This window comes from Rhipicephalus microplus, chromosome X (genome assembly GCF_043290135.1).
Source record: "Rhipicephalus microplus isolate Deutch F79 chromosome X, USDA_Rmic, whole genome shotgun sequence".
Taxonomy (NCBI): Eukaryota; Metazoa; Arthropoda; class Arachnida; order Ixodida; family Ixodidae; genus Rhipicephalus; species Rhipicephalus microplus.
Genome location: NC_134710.1, coordinates 169,986,458 through 170,005,398, shown reverse-complemented (window position 1 = coordinate 170,005,398; position 18,941 = coordinate 169,986,458). Strand labels below are relative to the sequence as shown.

The following is an 18,941-nucleotide window of genomic DNA, read 5'->3' as shown; positions in this document are numbered from 1 at the left end:
TTCGGGGGTACCCCGTGTTGGCATTCCCCATTGGTAGATCAAGCTAGCTCCAAGAGGACGCGAGTGCTTGCGAACTCTTTACTTGAAATTGGCTGTGTGTATTCATCATTGCTTTCAATGAATCACAAAACCGAAAAGTATTTTTTATGTTAATTACTGCAGAAGTACAGCGCAGGTTCTTGCAAATTTCAGCCAGTAATAATGAAACGAATTGGCTGGAACTTCTGCTGACTGCAGAACATGGTGTAAGAAAGATACTTCGCGGTAGTGATAGCGAGGCCGTGCTAGAAGAAGAGGAACATAAACTTTATTTGTCGAATCCAGACGATTCGAGTCTGGCGTTCTTTAGTGGGCCTGGGCACCCACCGCGGATGCGGTTCCGAGACCTTGTCTCGAAGTGGCTTCCTCGGCACGCTGGACGGCCCAGGGTTGTGCTGTCAGGTTCGAGCTAAGCAGTGCGGCCTTCCAACGCAAGCGTAGGCTGGCGGTGAAAGGGTGAGACGAATCGGCACTGTTCGAATTGTTTATTAGGCCCTGACACTCCCACAGCATGTGACTAAGGGTGGCAACCTCGCCACATGACGTGCATCTGTTTGTAGTGTATATGTCTGGATACATGGCGTGCATGAGTCTGGGGTTTCTGTATGAATCTGTTTGTAATTGTCTGAAGTGTACCCCTTGCGTTCTGTTTAGCCTTTCGTGAGGGGATGGGTATATGCGTCTTTGTAACTGGTAATGTGTCGTGATGTCGTGAAACCTGGTCATACGATCCTCCCATGCCCAGATGTCTGCAGTTCCTCGCGGGGGCTCGTCGTCCTCGAGCGATGCTCGGTGAGTGAGGCCTTGAGCAACGCGGTGAGCCGCTAAGTTGGGGGTGCTCAGTTCGGTGTGTGCCGGGATCCATAACAGGAGCCTTCGGTTATAGAAGTCGAGCTCTCTTGGATGTATGGTATGTCATTGAAGTATGTGAAATGCCTCTTGCATCGAGATGCGTCCGTTGGCAAAATTGCGGATTGTTGTTTGCGAATCACTAATCACATATGTGGCATTGGTCTGTGTGAGGGCCAGTGCTATAGCCGCTTCCTCTGCCGCTTCAGTGTGTGCCGTGTTCACAGTGAGGCTTGTGATGTATTTGCCGCGATGGCCGGTAACTACCGCCACGAAACTATTTTTTTTTTTTGGTATAACACGCGGCATCAGTGAAAACCGCTTCAGTGTCGTTAGAGTAGCTTTGAGTAATGCGTTGTGCCCTGGCTTTACGCCGTCCCGTATGGTGTTGGGGGGTGCATGTTGCGAGGCAATGGGGGTATGTATACTTGCTCGCGTACCGATATTGGAATTTCGACTTTGATGCCACGCTGCGTATGGTACGTGATGCCGAGTTTTTCGAGTAGGTGTCGGCCTGGGCGGGTCTTGGGTAGGCGCTCGAGCTAGGAAACTTGTTGCCCCTCCAGGAGTTCCTCGAGGGTGTTATGCAACTCTAGCTCTAGGAGTTTGCTGGTGCTAACTCCAGGCGCCAGTCCCAAAGCGAACTTGTACGTCTTGCGTATCAGGGCGTTAAGCTTGTCTTTTTCCGCAACTGTCCATTTGTGAAACGGGGCCGTGTACGTTAGTTGTGAAATAAAAAAGGCTTGTATGAGTCGTATGACGCTGCCTCGGCACATGCCCGCATGTTTCTTCGTGATGCGTTGGGTGAGTTGCATCGTGCTGGTGGCCTTTGCCATTATCTTGCGCAGTGCTTCATCATTGCCGGCGTTCTGCTGAATCATCATCCCCAGTACCCGGATCTTCTTTACCATTGGGATTGGTGAGCCGTTTGATGATGTTAGTTTGATTTCTTGTTTTTCTGAAGGTACGTAGTCTTTGGGCGAGCGTCCCTTTTTCACCGGTCTATATAGCAGTAATTCAGATTTTTCATCTGAGCAGGTGAGTCCCGTGCCTACGAGGTAATGTTCCACGCATTCTATGGCCGCCTGTAAGAAATCCTCGATCTCTCCGTCACTGCCAGTTGTCGTCCAGATCGTAATATCATTCGCGTATAACGTGTGGTGCAGTCCATCAATTTGATGTAATCGCTCGGGTAACCCCAGCAGAACGAGGTTGAAGAGCATTGGCGAGATCACTGAGCCCTGCGGTGTACCCGAGCTTCTAATGTTGATTTCATTTTATTCTAGTTGTCCCACTCGCATGCGTGCGGTTCTTCCCGTGAGGAAGTCTCGGACGTAGTTGAACACTCGCATTCTGAGGTTCAATCTGTCTATTTTGTCACAATATGGCGTCGTGACGAACGTTATCGAAGGCCTTCTTCAGGTCCAGGCCAAGGATGGCTCTCGTTGAGCACCCAGGATTTTCTATGATTTGATGTTGTAGTTGCAGAAGAGTGTCCTGTGTGGAGAGATGTCTTCTGAACCCAATCACTGTGTGTGGTAATAGGTTGTTGTCCTCGAGGTAATCTGTTAGTCCATTGAGGAACGCATGCTCCATCAGTTTACCTACACATGATGTTAGGGAGATAGGGCGCAGGTTGATTTGCCGGGTTAACGTCCCAAAACCACCATATGATTATGAGAGACGGCGTAGCGGAGGGCTGCGCAAATTTTGACCACCTGGGGTTTTTTAACGTGCACCCAAATCTGAGCACACAGGCCTACAACATTTCCGCCTCCATCGGAAACGCAGCCGCCGCAGCCGGAGGGTGCAGGTTCTGCAGCTGCAATTTCTTGCCGGGTTTCGATATAAGTATGATTTGAGCTTCTTTCTATGGCTGGGGTAACTTTCCACGCACCCAACAGTCGTTAATATAATCTGTGAGTTTCTCTTCGATCTGTAATCGAGGTCGCGCAGTGCCCTGTTCGATATTCGATCTAGGCCTGGGGCTGACTTGGTATTGAGTTTGACGAGGGCCGCCTCAATTTCGGAAATTGAGATTTCTGCATCTAGGATGGCGTTGCCTTCTCCCCTGTAGTCTGGATGTACTTGCGGGGGTGTTTGGGATATGTAATGGAGTTCCGCTTCTCGTAGAAAATCTTGCTCCATTTTCCCGTAAGCGTGTATGATTTTGCATATGCCTTGCCTCTGTGAGGCCTTGGTGATCGCGGGATCTTGGAGGTAGCGCAGTATCTGCCATGTCCGACTCGTAGTGAGCTGACCATCCATCTGCGCGCATTTCTCTTCCCATTGTTGTTGTTGCAGGTTAAGTGGGTGCTTTTCTATTTCTTTGTTGAGCTGTGCTATTCGTTTTCGCAGTCTCCTATTATGTCATTGTCGTTTCCAACGGCGATGCAGTTGGGTCTTGGCTTGCCACATGTGCAGTAACCGGGTGTCTATTCTATCAAGCCCAGCTGTTGACGGCATCATTTGCGTCGCCCTCTCGATGTCCCGCCGAAGTTGGTCGGTCCATTATTCAATGTCTTTGATGTCTTCAATCTGTTGCTTGTCTTGATTTTTTCGTAGTAGCTCCCAATTGGTGATCTTCATTTGGCGACCGGCATTGTGTTCCTGTGGGCCGCCTTCTGCTTCTATAGAGATAATGTAATAGTCACTGCCCAAGTCTTGCATGGTGTTTCTCCAAGTCACCTTTTGTGTATTGCATGTAAAGGTAAAGTCCGGCGTGGTGTCAATGCTGACGCTGTTGTCCTGCCTAGTTGGTGCCGTTGGGTCAGTGACCAGCTCGAGGCCTGCGAGTTGCGCCGTTTCCCACAAATGCCTGGCTTTCGGCTGATCGTGTTTGTAACCCCACGCCGTATGCACCGCGTTGAAGCCGCCTCCAATGAAGAGTTATTGCCCTTGGGCGATATCGAGTGCTCGTTTGAAAAGGACGTGAAAGCGGTGTTTGTGGCATCTCAAACTGCTATAGACGTTGAGTACGAAGATGCTGTCGGGCGTCTTACACGGTGGAATTAGACGGGTAGACGGGGACGTTTTCAATATCCTTGACTTGGGTGTCGTGTTCGATAACCGTGAGCTCTCGCTTGATCAGTGTGGTGACATTTGGATTCTCTGCCTTGCCTGTTATAGACTGGTAGTCTGAAAGTTTGGCGGGGCCATTTGTTTCCTGTAGCATGATGACGTCTGGGGGTTCGGGGATCGTTTTCAGGTATTGTTGTAGGTGCGCTCGTTTGTTTTTGTAACTTCAGCAGTTCCACTGCCATATTGTATGTTTTTGTTTCGAAGAGTGTCTTGACATGGTTGTGTGGTACATGTGTGGCGCCGCTTCGCTATGCGACGTCACCAGCGCGCTGTTGGCAGCGTCTGTCTAATCTGGACAATCTGCGATAAATGCTCTCCAAGCTCTGCTGAATCGTACGCCTGATAGTCGCGGTCATAGTTTCCTCGAGACTGCTCACGCGAGCCTCGAGTGCTTTCACTCGGGTGTGGCCTGTTGCTGCGCGCGTACGCTTGGAACGTACTGACCTTTTAAGGGACATAGCCGGGCCTCGTTTAGAATCAGGGCCTTCGACCTCACCGTCCTCTATGAGTTCTTCTTGTGTTTCCTGCATTGCCTATTGATCAGTCTCGCTGTGAGCGGCAGACTGGAGCTTTTGTATGAGTTCGTCTTTTGCGTGAATCTGTGCCTGCATGCATTCTCTTTGCTTTAGCATAGTTTGTATGGTCTGTGTTAACTGAGCTATCTGCGCCTCTGCGTTTGTTGCACGTTTTCCTTTGACCGCATCTGCAAAACTCACCAAATCAGTTGCCTTGGCGTTCCTCGTTGGGGTCCGTCCAGGTGTTCAGATGCGAGCTCGGCATTGCCGCTGCTTTCGGGGTCCCGGTGTGCAGCTACGAGATCGGGAGTGGCTTCGACTGGGTGTCCTGGATCTTGAGCGGGGCTTGCTGGTGGAATAGTTGGTGGCAGTGGCCTTTGCCTCCTCGTTGGCTCTGCGTTGCTCCTATTGTCTCTTCGTCCCGATGTAGGGCGTTCTGTACCTTGCACGGCAATTGCGGTCCGCTGTCATGTGTGCGCCCCCGCACAGCTTGAAATGGGGGGAACAGTGGTGGTTGGGGCCTGGGTTAGGGGCATCACAACCACGACACACTTAGTCCTTGGGCCTTGGGCACACATCCATGTGGTGACCAAGTCTCCCGCAGCAGTGACACATGTCGACTTGCTTGCGATACAAGGTGCAGCGAAGGAGAGCGCCGCCGTACCTGACGTAAGTGGGCACTCGCAGTCCTTCAAACGCCACTATGACGGTCGTGGTGTTACTGAGCCGTTTGGCTGCCAGGGCGTAAGGATTACGTGCGTGAACGATGCTGGTGTGAATGGACTTGGCGTCTTCTTCCGACGGGATGCCCTTGGTTATTCCCTTCACCGTGTTGTCAGGGGCCGTCTCGTACGCACTAACCTCGTGCTGGGGTCGCCGATGGTGATGGCTTGAAGCTGCCTGTAATTATCGGCGTGAGAGGCATGGGGTGTGCTCACGACGATGATGTTTTGATGGTTGTTGGAGCACACCGTGTCCTCCCCTGCTTCATGCGTCGATACGTTGGCCGCGCGGTAAATCACCGATGCGAGGCGCACGGTTTCAGTGGTGGCCCCGTCGAGGCCTCCTCATAGTCATATCACGATCTTGAAATCGCTCCGTTGGAGTAGTGGCATTTTGCTCTTTCTAATGACTTGCTGCTTTATGTTACGCGGTTGTCGACGCGAACGCTGTCGGTTGCAGTCCGCTCCCTCGCCGGTGCAGGAGGGGGCTCTGTTCTGGGTGTTGCTCTGCGCCTTTGCACGGTTAACTTGGGCCTTAGATCCGATGGTGCACCAATCCGTGCCCTCCAGAAACTCTTCGGGGGAGATATCCTACCTGTTCACTTGGACTTCCATCGCTGATGGGCGAAGAAAGTGCCCACGTCAGAGGAGACACTCAGCGCGTCTCGTCGGGTGGCCGGCTTGCGTGAGCGTCGGGCCAAAGGGGTGCGGGTTGAAAACCTCTCGAATCCGGCAAACAGACCTTTCCATCCTTGAATTTTGGTGTCAGTGGAATCCTGGTCACTTTCCGCACGCGTTGTTGTAAAATTCATGGGCTGAATGACCGAAAATCACTGGCAAATAGTTCTTGGAAGACAGAGCCGACATGATGCGCGTCCGCTCTCTTCGGCGACCAACGCACCCTCCCCCCCCAAGCTAGTATCCGGGAGCTCCTTCAGGACAACAGAAAGGGGGGGGAATCAATGCGCTGCTGTGCTTTGACTATAGTTCCTGATGCTGGGAAGAGGGGGGATGGGCAAAGTAATGCAGGCGAACATATGTTATCGTAGACAAGAACCTTGAACGAATGTATATGATGCCCTTTGGCGGTAACACCAAATCAAGGCAACCGCAATAGTGAAGCCCATTTATATTTCCTATGCAGTGAACGTTTGTACCTCTCAATCTAAGGATCACTATGACAGGTAGGCAGCTTGCTGGTTTTTTCCACTGCCAATTTAGAACACCATGCAACAAGATGCTTCCATGGTTACCCTGCATTCACCCTCGTTTCTACGGCACGCACCTTTAAACAGCTGTTCTAGGTCATAGCCCAAGAACTGCAAGCATGTTTGGCATAACACTTCACATGTTTCTCTGATTCATTGCTCTTGCTTTTAGTGACCGAACTTTGGGGTGCAGAATGCGGTTTCTGTCAATCTAGCATATACACCTCGCAAATTTCCCACCTAAATTTGTGCACCTGTTCGCTCGATTCACAATAAAATTTCATATAAAAGGCCTCAGTGGTAAGCTTCAGCCATGTTTGAAGTCATCATATGACATGTGTCGGCAAACTCTTCATCGAAATTCACTCAATGGTCTGGATGTGCTTTGGCGCTCAGATTTGCATGTTTTTGCCCTGAATAGTAAGCTGCAAAGTTTTTTCATTATTCAGTAACCACCTCAGGCAAAGTTTCAACAACGGCAGGTAGTATGGTAAGCGTGATACACTTGGTGTGTCGGTTCTTTCGCTGCTGTACATATGCACTTGTGCACATCCAAGATCAGTGACAATGAGAACCATTGCCGGACCCGCGAAATATGCTGTCGTCACAGCAATCAACATGGCAATGTCATCAACCAGTGAAGCGTGATCAGAGTACAGTTGAGTTACCGAGAAGGCCAAGACGCCGTCCCCGTACGGTGCTTGTAACGCAAGCTGGAAAGCGGGCAGACAGGAGATTTCTATGCCACCCTTGCCAAATGGCGCTTCCTGGGGTGGCAGGCTTGCGGTTTTCATGCCCAAGGAAGTGAGAATGACGGTCCTGGACTGATGGCTTCGCATGGCCGAAGACGAACAAGAACGAGCAAAGGCAGTTGCTGCCTTAAGGCTTTGTTTCCAACAACTGCACCATTGTTCATTGCGACTGTGCCAAACGACCACAGCGGCTTAGTCATGGCCACCCCATAAATGATTTCAGCAGCTCTTCCTGCAATGGTGCAGCATGGCCGAGACCTGCGGCCACAATGAAGCAGTCAATCTCGGCTGCCTGACACATCGTAGCCTGCAAAAGAACCACCACTCAGGCAGAGCCATTGTCGCCGACTAGAGACAATCCAGCAGCTCACCATGCTATGTTGAAGTCGTGGCCGAGTGTAAAAATGACAGTGCCACTGGGACGTGGGCGCGTACTAGGCAATACGGGGCAGAGGAGAAAGACAATGAAGGGATAATATAACAGCTGGCCCAGTGAACAGGCAATGTGTATGTTTCTTCACTACAAAATTATATATATATATATATATATATATATATATATATATATATATATATATATATATATATATTAGATCTAACAGACAATATTGCCAAGGAAATTATAGGGGAAGATATTAGACCGAATTGTAATGTAAATATGAAGAAAAGTGGGTGAAAAGATAACTTGCCGTGGGCAGCATTCAAACCTGCGACCTTTGAATGACGCATTCGATGCTCCACCACTGAGCTACCACGACAGCTATCCCCCCAGCCACTTTATAGGGTTTATATGTGAATTAAACGTGGGAGTGTCAGTCAGCACCACCAGTAGCCATGGCGGCGAGTGTGGCACATTCTTTTGAGCCTGTTTGGCGTCACGTAGCACGTGAACTTGTTACGAAGGAAAAGGTGATTTCATTATAATGAGCACTGTCTGGCTCAAGAATATCACAACTGATTGGCGTCCATCACTGAATGAGACAGGGGTAAGTGACAGCAACAGCGGGGGGGTTATTTACACATGTACACCAAAGAATGTCTCATAGTTCAATTGTGACGTGACTTCCGCGAATAAGTTTGCCAGCCAGCCGCGCAATTCGGCACTGAGTGTCATGGGGAGCAGGGAGCAGCTGGCCAATGAGGCAGGACTGGTCGACAAACCGAAAGGAAACTTTGCGGTGAGGTTTGCTGTGCAACTGTTCCTTGTGCGAAAAGCACCGCGCCGCAGAGGACGTGGACAAGTGAGCATGGTTTTTAAAGTGAAAGATAGCGGTGTTGATTTAGAAGAAAAGAAAAAGCAGCTGCTGAATAACTTGTTTCTTTGAACCATGACTGCACGCTTCCCTCCTCCTAATCTAGTGGGGCACACCAACAGAAGTTAGGGAATTTGACCTTCTATTGCTGAAGTAATGGCGGCATCTGGTGTCTCTTCAGAAACTACTCATAAGGTGGAAACAGAGGGACCATCACCTTAAAAACTGCATTGAAATTCTGCGCACTTCCCACGCCTATTATCGGCGCCGCAGCGGGAATGTCTCGTGGGTCACCGAGTCTTTTCTTTTCAGCCCTTTTGGTGCTTACAGTTTAGCGATTACTTACTATAGTCGGTTAGAACCTAAGAATAAATACACGCTTCACACCCAGTGCTGCAGCGTGCCTGTTATTCACCTGTGCAGCAAAGCAATGATTGATGATTTCTGTTCTAATCATAATCACTTTCTGGCTGATAATGCAAATAGTACACATATTATGAATAAAAAGTTTGTCGTTTCTGGTTAAAATGCTACGTTTGCCTGAGCAGTGAAGTCGAAATTTTCAATTAACTTTGTCAAGAAGTAAAATTTTTTCACCGAAAACTATCGAAATAAACACATGCCTGTACTGCCAAGTCATACGATTCAAATACATGAAAGGTCATGACATCACGTAAATAAGCAACCGTAGTGGACATACACTCAAACCTCGTTATAACGAAGTTGAAGGGGAGCCACAATTATTTTGTTATATCAATTATAACAGTTTGTGGCAATGTATGCTCAGATGGGCGCACACTTATAAGCATGCAAAGAAGAAAACCGCCTCGCGGCCCGATGTAGCGCTGCGCGACCACGCGTGTGACGGAAAATAAGCAGTCAAATTTCATTAATTCGAACACGCTTAATTAGAACTTCCGGTTAATTCAAACTCATGCTGCGGTCCCCTCAAAGCTATGTGTATTCCAATGGGCGAAAACGCCCTGTAATCCAAACGCGCAAGCACTTGCGACAGTTAATTCGAACATACCGCACTCTAAAAATGCTCTCAGCAGCATGCCCAATCCTGCGGCGGCACCTCTCAACGCTGAACGCGAAGAAGGAAAAAAAGAAAAGAAGAAACTGTGGCAGATTGTGGCGATCTGCGGCGCACTTGTGCCACGCTTCTCCCTTTTCTGTCTCTACATGTAGAGACCCTTCTCCTTTCAAGGCCGCGCGCGCAGAGAGAGAGAGAAAAAAAGCTGTCACGGAGAGTCCTCCTCTTTCGGTGCAGAGGGTAGCAGCGGAGACGCAGTCGTTGCCATCGTCTTTAGAGAGTGTTGGCATTAGACTTGGCTGCGCGCTACTAGGCTTTGCAAGCTATATGACGATAGTTATAGCGCGAGAATAGACCGATGACAAAGAAACAAGAAGGACACTCTTTGACGTCATTCTGTTCTCGTGCTGTAGCTATTGTCATGTCATATCAACTAGCCCAAACTGCCACACTTCTAAGTTGCAAACTATGTGCAAAATTCATTGACTCGCTGCAAGGCAAACACGTACAGACACCCATCACCAATTACTTCAATTAATGATGAATGACCTCTGATTTGTGAATAAATTTAAGTATTCTGAAGCTTCCCCATCATGTGTTCTTATAAGTGAGAGGGAAATCGCTTTGCACCGCGGCGCCGCTTTTCGGTAATGTGACCCACTGAGCGCTTCCTCAATCCTCTACGCTGGCTGTGTAAGGAGGAGGGCTCTCTCGGCCGCGCTGGCTGTAAGGTCGGCGTGAGAATTTTTAAAAAGTTGCGCCAAACGAGCATCAAACTCTGCAGAAAACGATATACTTAACACACTACGGTTGGGTTTTTTTTTTTTTGATAGACTAATTTAGTTTGTTATATCTATTTACCGGTCAATTTTACTTCGTTACATCGAGGTTTAAGATGCATGGTTCTCAATGGAGCTTTCAAAGAGAATTTCATTTACTTTGTTACATCCCATTACGTTATAACGAGGTTTGAGTGTATATTAAAATTCTGCCTTAGAGACCACTGTGGGCAGAGCTTACATTTATTCTTAGGCTGTACAGAACTGACTACAGGGCCTTTACACTTCTGAAGCATTGCTGTGTTTTGCCTGTGTACTGCAACGAACAGCAATATCTTGTGAACTGAGCGAATGTATATGCAGCATACACTGCTGCAGAACCTAACACACCTGTATGGCTGCGAAACATTGCTGACACTAGACGGCACTGTCAACGCCACTGTAGCCTCCTTATGATATTTGGGTATAACAGACTGTATAAGATCACACTACGAGTCATGTAGCACTGTGAAATTGAAAATTACAGTGTTCTTTTCAAGAGTTCTCAGATCGCATCTTTTTGTGTATCTCAGATATGTACAGTACGGTGCACTGTTAGGGGGAACACGCGAACGCGTGGCTGCGGCCCGCGTGGCCCGAACTTGTGGCTAGATTTATAAACGTGGCGCACGTGCATAAAAGCGCAAAGGCAGTGCTTGTCGGGTTTATTCTGCTACTTTCCACCACTGCGCTCGTCGGGTTTCGTCTGATATTTTATGGCCCAGCGCTTGCCGAGTGCTTTCGTTTTTCCGCAGAGCGATTCATCTCGCCGCTGGTCAGCCGGCGCCCCGTCACGTAGTCAAGTCAGCAGGCACACAAAAGGTCAAGCTTGTTTCTTGCTGTGGTATCTTACCAGTTCTGAAACAATGCGATTCACACCTACAGCGGTGGAATTTCGATTAAAGGGGATACACCATGAAAAGTGATTATATTTAGAAGCATGTTAATAAACACCTAATAATAATAAATGTTGGGGTTTAGCATCGCAGAACAGCGGTATGATTATGAGCGACGCAGTGAAAGGCTGCAGAAATTTCAACCATGTGTGGGGTTTAAATCAAAGTACTCGGGCCTCAAATATTCCAGCCTCCATCGATAACGCGGCTGCCACGGCTGGGATTTGATCCTGTGCTGTAGGTCAGCAGTCGAACACCGTAACCACTATACTTGTGGATGTAATGTCTTCAAAGAATGAATACGGGGTCATCCCTAATGATGTTCAGGCTCCGGCTTGCTTCATCCCGGCAAATGTTAGTGTTAACGTTCCAAATCGTGCGAGTTTTTGAATATTGATAACATGCACTTTTATGAAAAGTACTGCGCTTTCCCATTGTGTTCCCGCATGAAAAACAAAGGGCGTAAAATTATACATTGCAGTAAGCACAAAAGAGAAAATTTATTCTTCATATTTTTGTGACAAAAGATGAACCAGGCCAGATCTATGGTCTCTTAACGTTAGAAGAATGAAACGTGTTGTTCAGTATCGGGTGATATCACCTCCAGAGTCGAGTTTGGCCTTCATCGAGTTTGGCCACAGATTTGAATTTGACGCAGAGAATTAGAGATGATTTCATCCTGCCCCACACATTTTCAACTACGTTCAAGTCAGGTGAATGGAGTCGGGAGGGGGGGGGGGGGGCACATGAGCACCATCACGGTCTTCAATGGCCTGTTTACCACGACAGCGACAGCACGCTGATTGTATTCTTTACTGTAGAGCTCGACTATGAAAAGCCATTCATCCTCAGGTGCCCTGGCCATGCCACATATAGGAACTGGCACAACCGAAAATTTGTTGAGCATAGAATAACGCCCCCAGCTGTGGAATTCTGTGAAAGCGATGACAAAGCCTCTCACTTGCGTAACTTATAGTGGCAGTGTTCACCGAAATATTAGTCGTAAGCTTTGCACAACGCTCGAACCAGCCGGCTGCCTTGGATAACAGACAAGGTAACATAGCATGGCTTCAGCGCGCGCCGAGCGCTAAGGCGGAGAAGTAGCAGACGACGCAGGGCACGAACCGCTCTTGCGATTTTGTGCGCAGGCTCCGCGTTTCCAAATCTCGCCAGCAGTTAGCGCCCCGTGGACCGCCGGCTACGCGCTCGCATGTTCCCTCTATCAGTGGAGCATACTGTACATGTCAGGGAGACAATCCTTCACATGCTCCTCAACTTTAAGCATCTTTCCCACTCTACTAAGTGAGCATGGCATCATCTTTTAACTGAGGACAATGCTATGCCAGCTATGCTTTCCAAGAATCTTTGTGAAACGACAATGCGGTGAAGCTATCACGTTTGCCAAGAAATGGTGCTAATGTTCAAGCTCCTGAACTGACGTTGAGTACTGAGCAAAGGAACACCCCAAAATACAGGAAAACAACGACTAGATCGATGAAATTAGCAAATAGAAGAAAGAAAGCAATCTTACCATGGGAATGACTCCCCAACAGCTTCCCAGTCAACTTCAGATGACCTCCTGGCATTGAGCCCATGCATTCTGCAAGCATCAAGTGTTCAGTAAATCTTCAGCTTACAACAACAGATACTTTTTCCTATTCTGTGTACAAAAGCAAGAATGGGCTAGAGACACTACAATGGATGATGCCTCTCAATAACCCTGCCTTTGTCGTTAGTAGACAGCACGGTAAAAACATACAGTCACCGGCCAGCCTGATTTACCACTCAAAATCCAGCAAAACCACACTCACTATGCACAGACCAATTCCCAAGCTTTCAATTAAATAAATAACGATGCACATAAACAAATCAGTGTGGCTACAGAAGACATTTCTGATCCAGTCTGACAATAGTGATCGTTCTCGCTGTCCACCATTAGTTGGCAAGTTGAACAATGTCTCTGGCCCTTGTATTGTAGAGTGCACATTAGTGCGTGCATCGCTTTGCCAGTATTGGCAATCACTTTGTGATTAAAAAATGTCACAGTGACTGAGTCTTTCAGAGAAAAAAAATATTGAAGCTTACAATCCTTCAGGAAATTTCATGAAGCATAATGAAAAATACAGTCACACATTCTGAATGAAGAGCTAAATTCCTTTCCCTTCTATGAAAGTGCTAAATAGCTTGGAATGAAGGAAAGAATAGTAAACTTTTAAGCAATCATTTTCTTTATTACATATAATAATAATGATAACTAACCTACAATGATGCCAAGGAAGGTAGAGGGAATGTTATTAGTAATAAATTCTAAACTTGAAGAGAGAAAAGTGGACGAAAGAATAACTTACCCCCATCAGAGACTGAACCTGTGACCTTAGGATAACGTGTCCGATGCTCTACCAACTCAGCTACAGTGGCGGTCATCCCTCTGTCTTCTTTATAAGGTTCATTTAAACGTGGCAGTGTAGCGCCTCCGCTGTAGCTCAGTTGGTAGAGCATTGGACGCATTATTTGCAGGTCGCAGGTTTGGCACTTGCTGGCAGCAAGTTATCTTTTTGTTTGTCCACTTTTCTTTCTGCACAGCTACATTGCAATTACTACAAATACATCCCCTATATGTGAAACTGCTGGGAAGTATCGCATGACTGCTCGCGTGTTATTACTTCATGTAAAACAAATTTAACTGCGGCTCTAAGGATAAATAAGAATGCTGAAGAGTGCAGTCTTCAAACAATGGCACACCCTATGCCAGAAACACGTACTATGCATTGATTCTGTAAATCATGTTCAATTGGTGCACTTCGATGTTCTTATATGCCTGCTCTGCCCTTCAGATTTATTTGTAGTGCTCCCACAAATAACCAAGCACCTTATTTCAAAGGAATGTTCCTTTTATAACCAAATAATTTTTTATTAATTTTTTTTCAGGCAGGCATTCGATGCCTGTCTGTTCATGAACTGTATAACCAGAGCCATAAAAAGAAAAAGCTCCTGCTATCACTATTGCAATGGTACTTGTGATTCAGCAGTGAAAGAGAATAGCACAAGTGACCATGTTCTTGAGCTACTTATGCTGCGGCTTTCTATTTTAAAGTCTAAAGCAGGTGTCTCAAACATGCAGCCCAAGAACCTTTTGCAAGCAGCCCGAGGCTTCAGAAGGAATAAAATCTAGTGACTTTGCTATATGGTATTCGCCTTGTTTTCTTGCCAACTGGCCGCGAGATCAAGCGGAGTCGCCGCCTGGTGGCAACTGGCTGAAGCACGCAAGTGTGGATTGCTTCATGCGTCGTCTGCTAGCCACGCCGCATGCCGTGTTTCTGTGTGCGTGTACGCCATCAACATTCTCAAAGGATAGTTTGTTCAGTTATCTCAGCGCAAGTGTAACTGCTTATACGTATGCCTGAAACCACTATTGAAAGCATTTGTTCTTGCTCAGCTGCTAATACCTATACTGAGCCGGCTAGTGCAACTTTTCCGAGTGATGTATATTGTCGTCGCACGCTCCATTCACCAGAATAATTTCAGAGTGGGTACCGCTTCCTGCTTCAAACACATCGTAAAATGATCTTGGCATCCTTTCAAGCATGACGACTAATAAATGGTGTGTAAATGCAGCGTTTCAGCGACTAGGTCTAAAAAAAAAAAGCTCTAGGCCTTACACTTGCGCTCTGTTGGGAGGTGTACAACTACAGCACTGTAGTTTATTGATTATGCGTGGAGCCTTCGTTCTGTTTGTCTGGCCGTGGTACCACTACAGATAAATATTACTATCACACAAACTGTGACACTATGGTACTTAAACATTAAGCGGAGTTGCTATGCACAACCGTGTGCTTAGATTTAACAGCGCATTAGAAAGCCCAGACCTTCAAACTAATTAAGATGGCATGCGTTGCATTTAGAGCTGTATACTTTCACAAAAAATCTCATCTTTTTTACATTGTCATGAAGGTTTATTGGCATTATTATTGACAGCCGGAAAGCAGTGATCTATTTTCGTTTGAAAAAAAAAAAAAACATACTTGTCCCATAAAATAACCAGGCCTTTTCTTTTTTTGTAGCACTGTCATGAATGTAATCCATTGGTGAAACCTTTCTACTGAACTCTTATAAGGTATTTGCATGTGCACATACATGGTAAATGTAATGTAGCACAAAGCAGCCACTACGCTTTCCTGACTAGACTTATCGACTGTACCACATCTCATTGTGAGCAGAATGAAAAAGAAAATGCATGTGCATTTGAGTGCGAATGTTGGGATTCTTATTTCGATCTTTTTTTTTGTTGTATCCAGAAGAGAAAGAAGTAAATAACTAGTTCAGTCACGCTGCGACAGTGTGTAGTAGGCGGGACACAAGCTAAAGACGTACAAACAATAAATCAAAAACATGATTCAAAGCAAAAGCGCCCGGACAGTCACCCAGAGCGAGCATCCCTTTGAGAAGCAGAATGCGGTTTACTCGCTGGTAATGATAACATTGCATGGTCTTCATGCACCGCTTCAGTAGAAAGGAGCGTAGATATTACCAGTAAACTGCAGTCAATGCATTTCATTCGTCGAAAATTGGCTCGGACTGCACGCAACTAAGCACCGCTGCGTGTATTAGTATATGTGCCGCTGGCCACCTATCTACACTTCGGCCAGACAGTGCTGCCACCTATAGCCTGATCTCGCCACGAATACTGTGACTAACACTTTTATTGGGTTAGCTACAGAGACGACACTGGTCTCGGGCCTTTCTTTCTTGAGGAATCCTATGTGGCTACTGTGTGTTAAAGCTTTACTTAGAAAAAAAAACCCCAGCTCAGAATTTTGATCATTCTGGAGATCGGTATCGAGACGCTTCTCGAAACCCACCCTCGCCTTGACATTGGTCACTGTTTTGACCCTTCCTGGACCAAATTTAATGACTGCAGCCTGCTAGAAAAGATAAGTTTGAGACCTTCCGGTCCAGAGTGTCTGTGTGGAAATTAATATTTCGTGGGTTGCCCTAAAAGCACTAACAGCAAACTTTCTGTTGCTGGCTTTTCAACTGCCGTACATTGCAGCTCTTGATGAGCTTTATAGAACCACATTCTTGCCAGTTTAAGGTGCATGCTGTCATTGCAATGAGTAGTTCGGTCAAGTCTACAATCTTACATGAGTGTGCACAGCATGCCGTTAATGTGGCTTGTCATCGCCCATGCAGCGGTAGTATCGAGGTTCGTTTTCATGTTGAGTGGCAGCCAATTTTTCACTTCTAAGAGCGAAGCTCTAGAAGATTGAGGTAAAGCATTGGGTGTCTGCGAAAAACCCTTCGTGCCGTTACTTATCACCCGTGCCCACCATTGGAGGCAGTTTGTGCAGTCGCCACGCTGATTTTGTTCATCGCACGGGCCGAGTACAAGTGATGAAAGGCCCATGCTTCTACCAAGGGTGCCACAGCCAGCTTCGCACAACAGTTATGGAGCTAAAGTTCAGACATTCTTGCATGGTCTGTGACAATCTGTGGTCCGACTCTACTTTGTTTATGCCAAGGAAAGACAAAAAAAAAACTTGGCAGCACTAAGGAACAGTTGACGTAGTGAATATGCACAACCTCCAGCCAAAAATGCTCATTTTCAAAATGCTCTAATGAAATCATAAAGCAAAAAAACAACAGCTCATAAATCAATCAGCTATTAGAGTATTGACCTGACATTTGCAATAATTTGTGCCAGGTCACTATCAGGGTAATATAATGACACATATGGACTGTACCAGTGTCGTTGCCACTGCCATCACAGCATGCTCCAGATTAAAATCTTATTATTATGAAAACTCATTAAAAATTAAATATTTTACATGCTAAGCTAGCAGTGCCAAGTCACATCATATTTTGTTGGCATTACAAAGAATAGGATGATAGCTAAACTGGATAAAGGAAATACATTGAGTGTATGGCATATATTAACTCTTTTGTTACCAAGTAAAAATGGCTATTTTTCATATGTCTCACGAATATTTTTCCCAGTTTGAAAAGCACTCCAAGACACATTGTAACATGCCAAATTTCACAAAATGTAATGCTCTTTCCTAATATATATCTTGTACAGCACCGGTATTATTGAAGAAAATGAATAAAAATGTGAAAAGTGTGTAATTTGTGGTTGCCAGCTGGTAAACAGTGCAATAAAAAACAGTATAAATGCAAAAATATTCATAACAAAAAAAATTCAGAATATACATTGGAGATAAATGACCCAGAAAGAGTATAAACAATATTAAAGCTAGTAGAAAATGTTTCTATTCAAATAGACAAAGAAAATCGGAATCGTGAAGCTGCTTCATTGCTCGTGCCATGCTGTGAAGCATTGCTTGTTTTTTTTTTTTTTTTTTTTTTGAGACACAAGCGAACTCGTACACCTTTCGCAGTAAATGTTTGTTTTTCTTTTTTTTTGCGATAGAAGCCTTTACGTGTTGAAATATAGATGGATACCCGTAATGTGCATAGTACCTCTATAAACCAGATGCCGGATAAATTTAGCTATTTCGTGTAGCGAAACCTCTTTCCACGAGCCACCTCACTCTGCATAAGTTGGCATTCCTCCGTATGCATGCAAACATATTTCTTATCATTTTGCGCATCGTACGAAAAAAAAGAACGATTCGTACGAAAAAAAAGAACGATATATTGTGAAGTTCTAAAACGTTTCGCGCCCCTCCGTAGTCAGGGCCAAGATGTGCTCCGATGGCTTCCTTGTCGTTAGCAAAAGCTCTCCATCCGGCGCCAGTACACCACGCCCCAGCAAAGTGTAGAGAAGCTATAAGATTGTGCATAAACTAGAGTAGCTATAAGATTGTGCATAAAGGTCAGTAGCTCTGCACTTGCAGCGGAGAAGACTACTTGAGGCCCTAAACAAAACAAACCCATTAATGACAGCGGATGTCTGAGACTGACGCAACACACCGTTGCCACGAAACTTGAAGTTGGGGTTCTGTCATCCACAGACTCTAAGCTCGTCCTGATTCAGTTCAGGTGGGGTTGCAAGAGAGTTTCGAGCGGAGCGTGTGTTTTGCAGCGCTGGTGCGCGCCCATGCGCATGTGACGATGACACTAAAGGAGCGACTAGTGACACTAGATGCGACCCTGTGTCTAATATAACGATACAAGCGAAACCAAAGCTGCTGGAAACTGGCTGAGAAGGCCACCACGATACTTTAAACATGCGACTAATCTTTGGAAATATTTTTTGTAGAATAAATTTTGCCTGACTCCCAGCAACAGCTCTTTATTGAATAGCTGGCATAAAGCAACAACAACACGCACCCATTGGCCTAGTGATGGCACTGGATAGCTATTGTGTATGGGGTTGCGATGGCAACTAACGTGGTCGCCGGCAAAGCCGGTGTCCGCAGGGTGTTGAGATTGTACGCCCCAGCTTTGATTCCTAACATGCGATAGCCGCTTTTGCTGACTAGTAAATTTATATTTCAGTGACGTGTTGCTGGCAATGGCAACACATTTTGGTCTTGAAGTTACGTCATCCAGCTGGCAGATATCCACTGCCGTCAGCCGACTAATGGGTGCCCGGCCTTTGGTTGATCACATTGGGTGTGTGTATCAGCGTAATTAGTAATATATCTTGCGCCGCAGTTTACAGTTAGAATGTGCCCGCTTGGATTGATTGATGGCAGAAACTACAGGTGGCAAACGTGGCCTGCATTTCTCACTAAAGTTAGCGCAACTAAAAAAATTTGTAGAATGGTTGGGCATTTTGGTGCAGCGTGGCGCAATCTCGGCAAATTTTA

At 46.3% G+C, this 18,941-nt stretch overlaps 1 protein-coding gene and 1 long non-coding RNA gene across 3 annotated transcripts in view; both read right to left on the bottom strand.

The window, feature by feature from the left end:
• LOC119177188 (uncharacterized) overlaps nucleotides 1-18,941 on the bottom strand; it is a 132,351-nt gene that overhangs the window by 34,674 nt on the left and 78,736 nt on the right. For both annotated transcript variants that reach the window (XM_075878191.1, XM_037428595.2), the window contains exon 10: nucleotides 12,701-12,769. In XM_075878191.1, the coding sequence (XP_075734306.1) occupies nucleotides 12,701-12,769 (69 nt within the window). The remainder of the gene's footprint in view (nucleotides 1-12,700; nucleotides 12,770-18,941) is intronic.
• On the bottom strand, nucleotides 510-801 carry LOC142775864 (uncharacterized). The gene is made up of 2 exons (XR_012887103.1): nucleotides 758-801; nucleotides 510-631 (listed from the first exon to the last, which is right to left on the bottom strand). It is a non-coding gene; the product is annotated as an uncharacterized LOC142775864 (long non-coding RNA).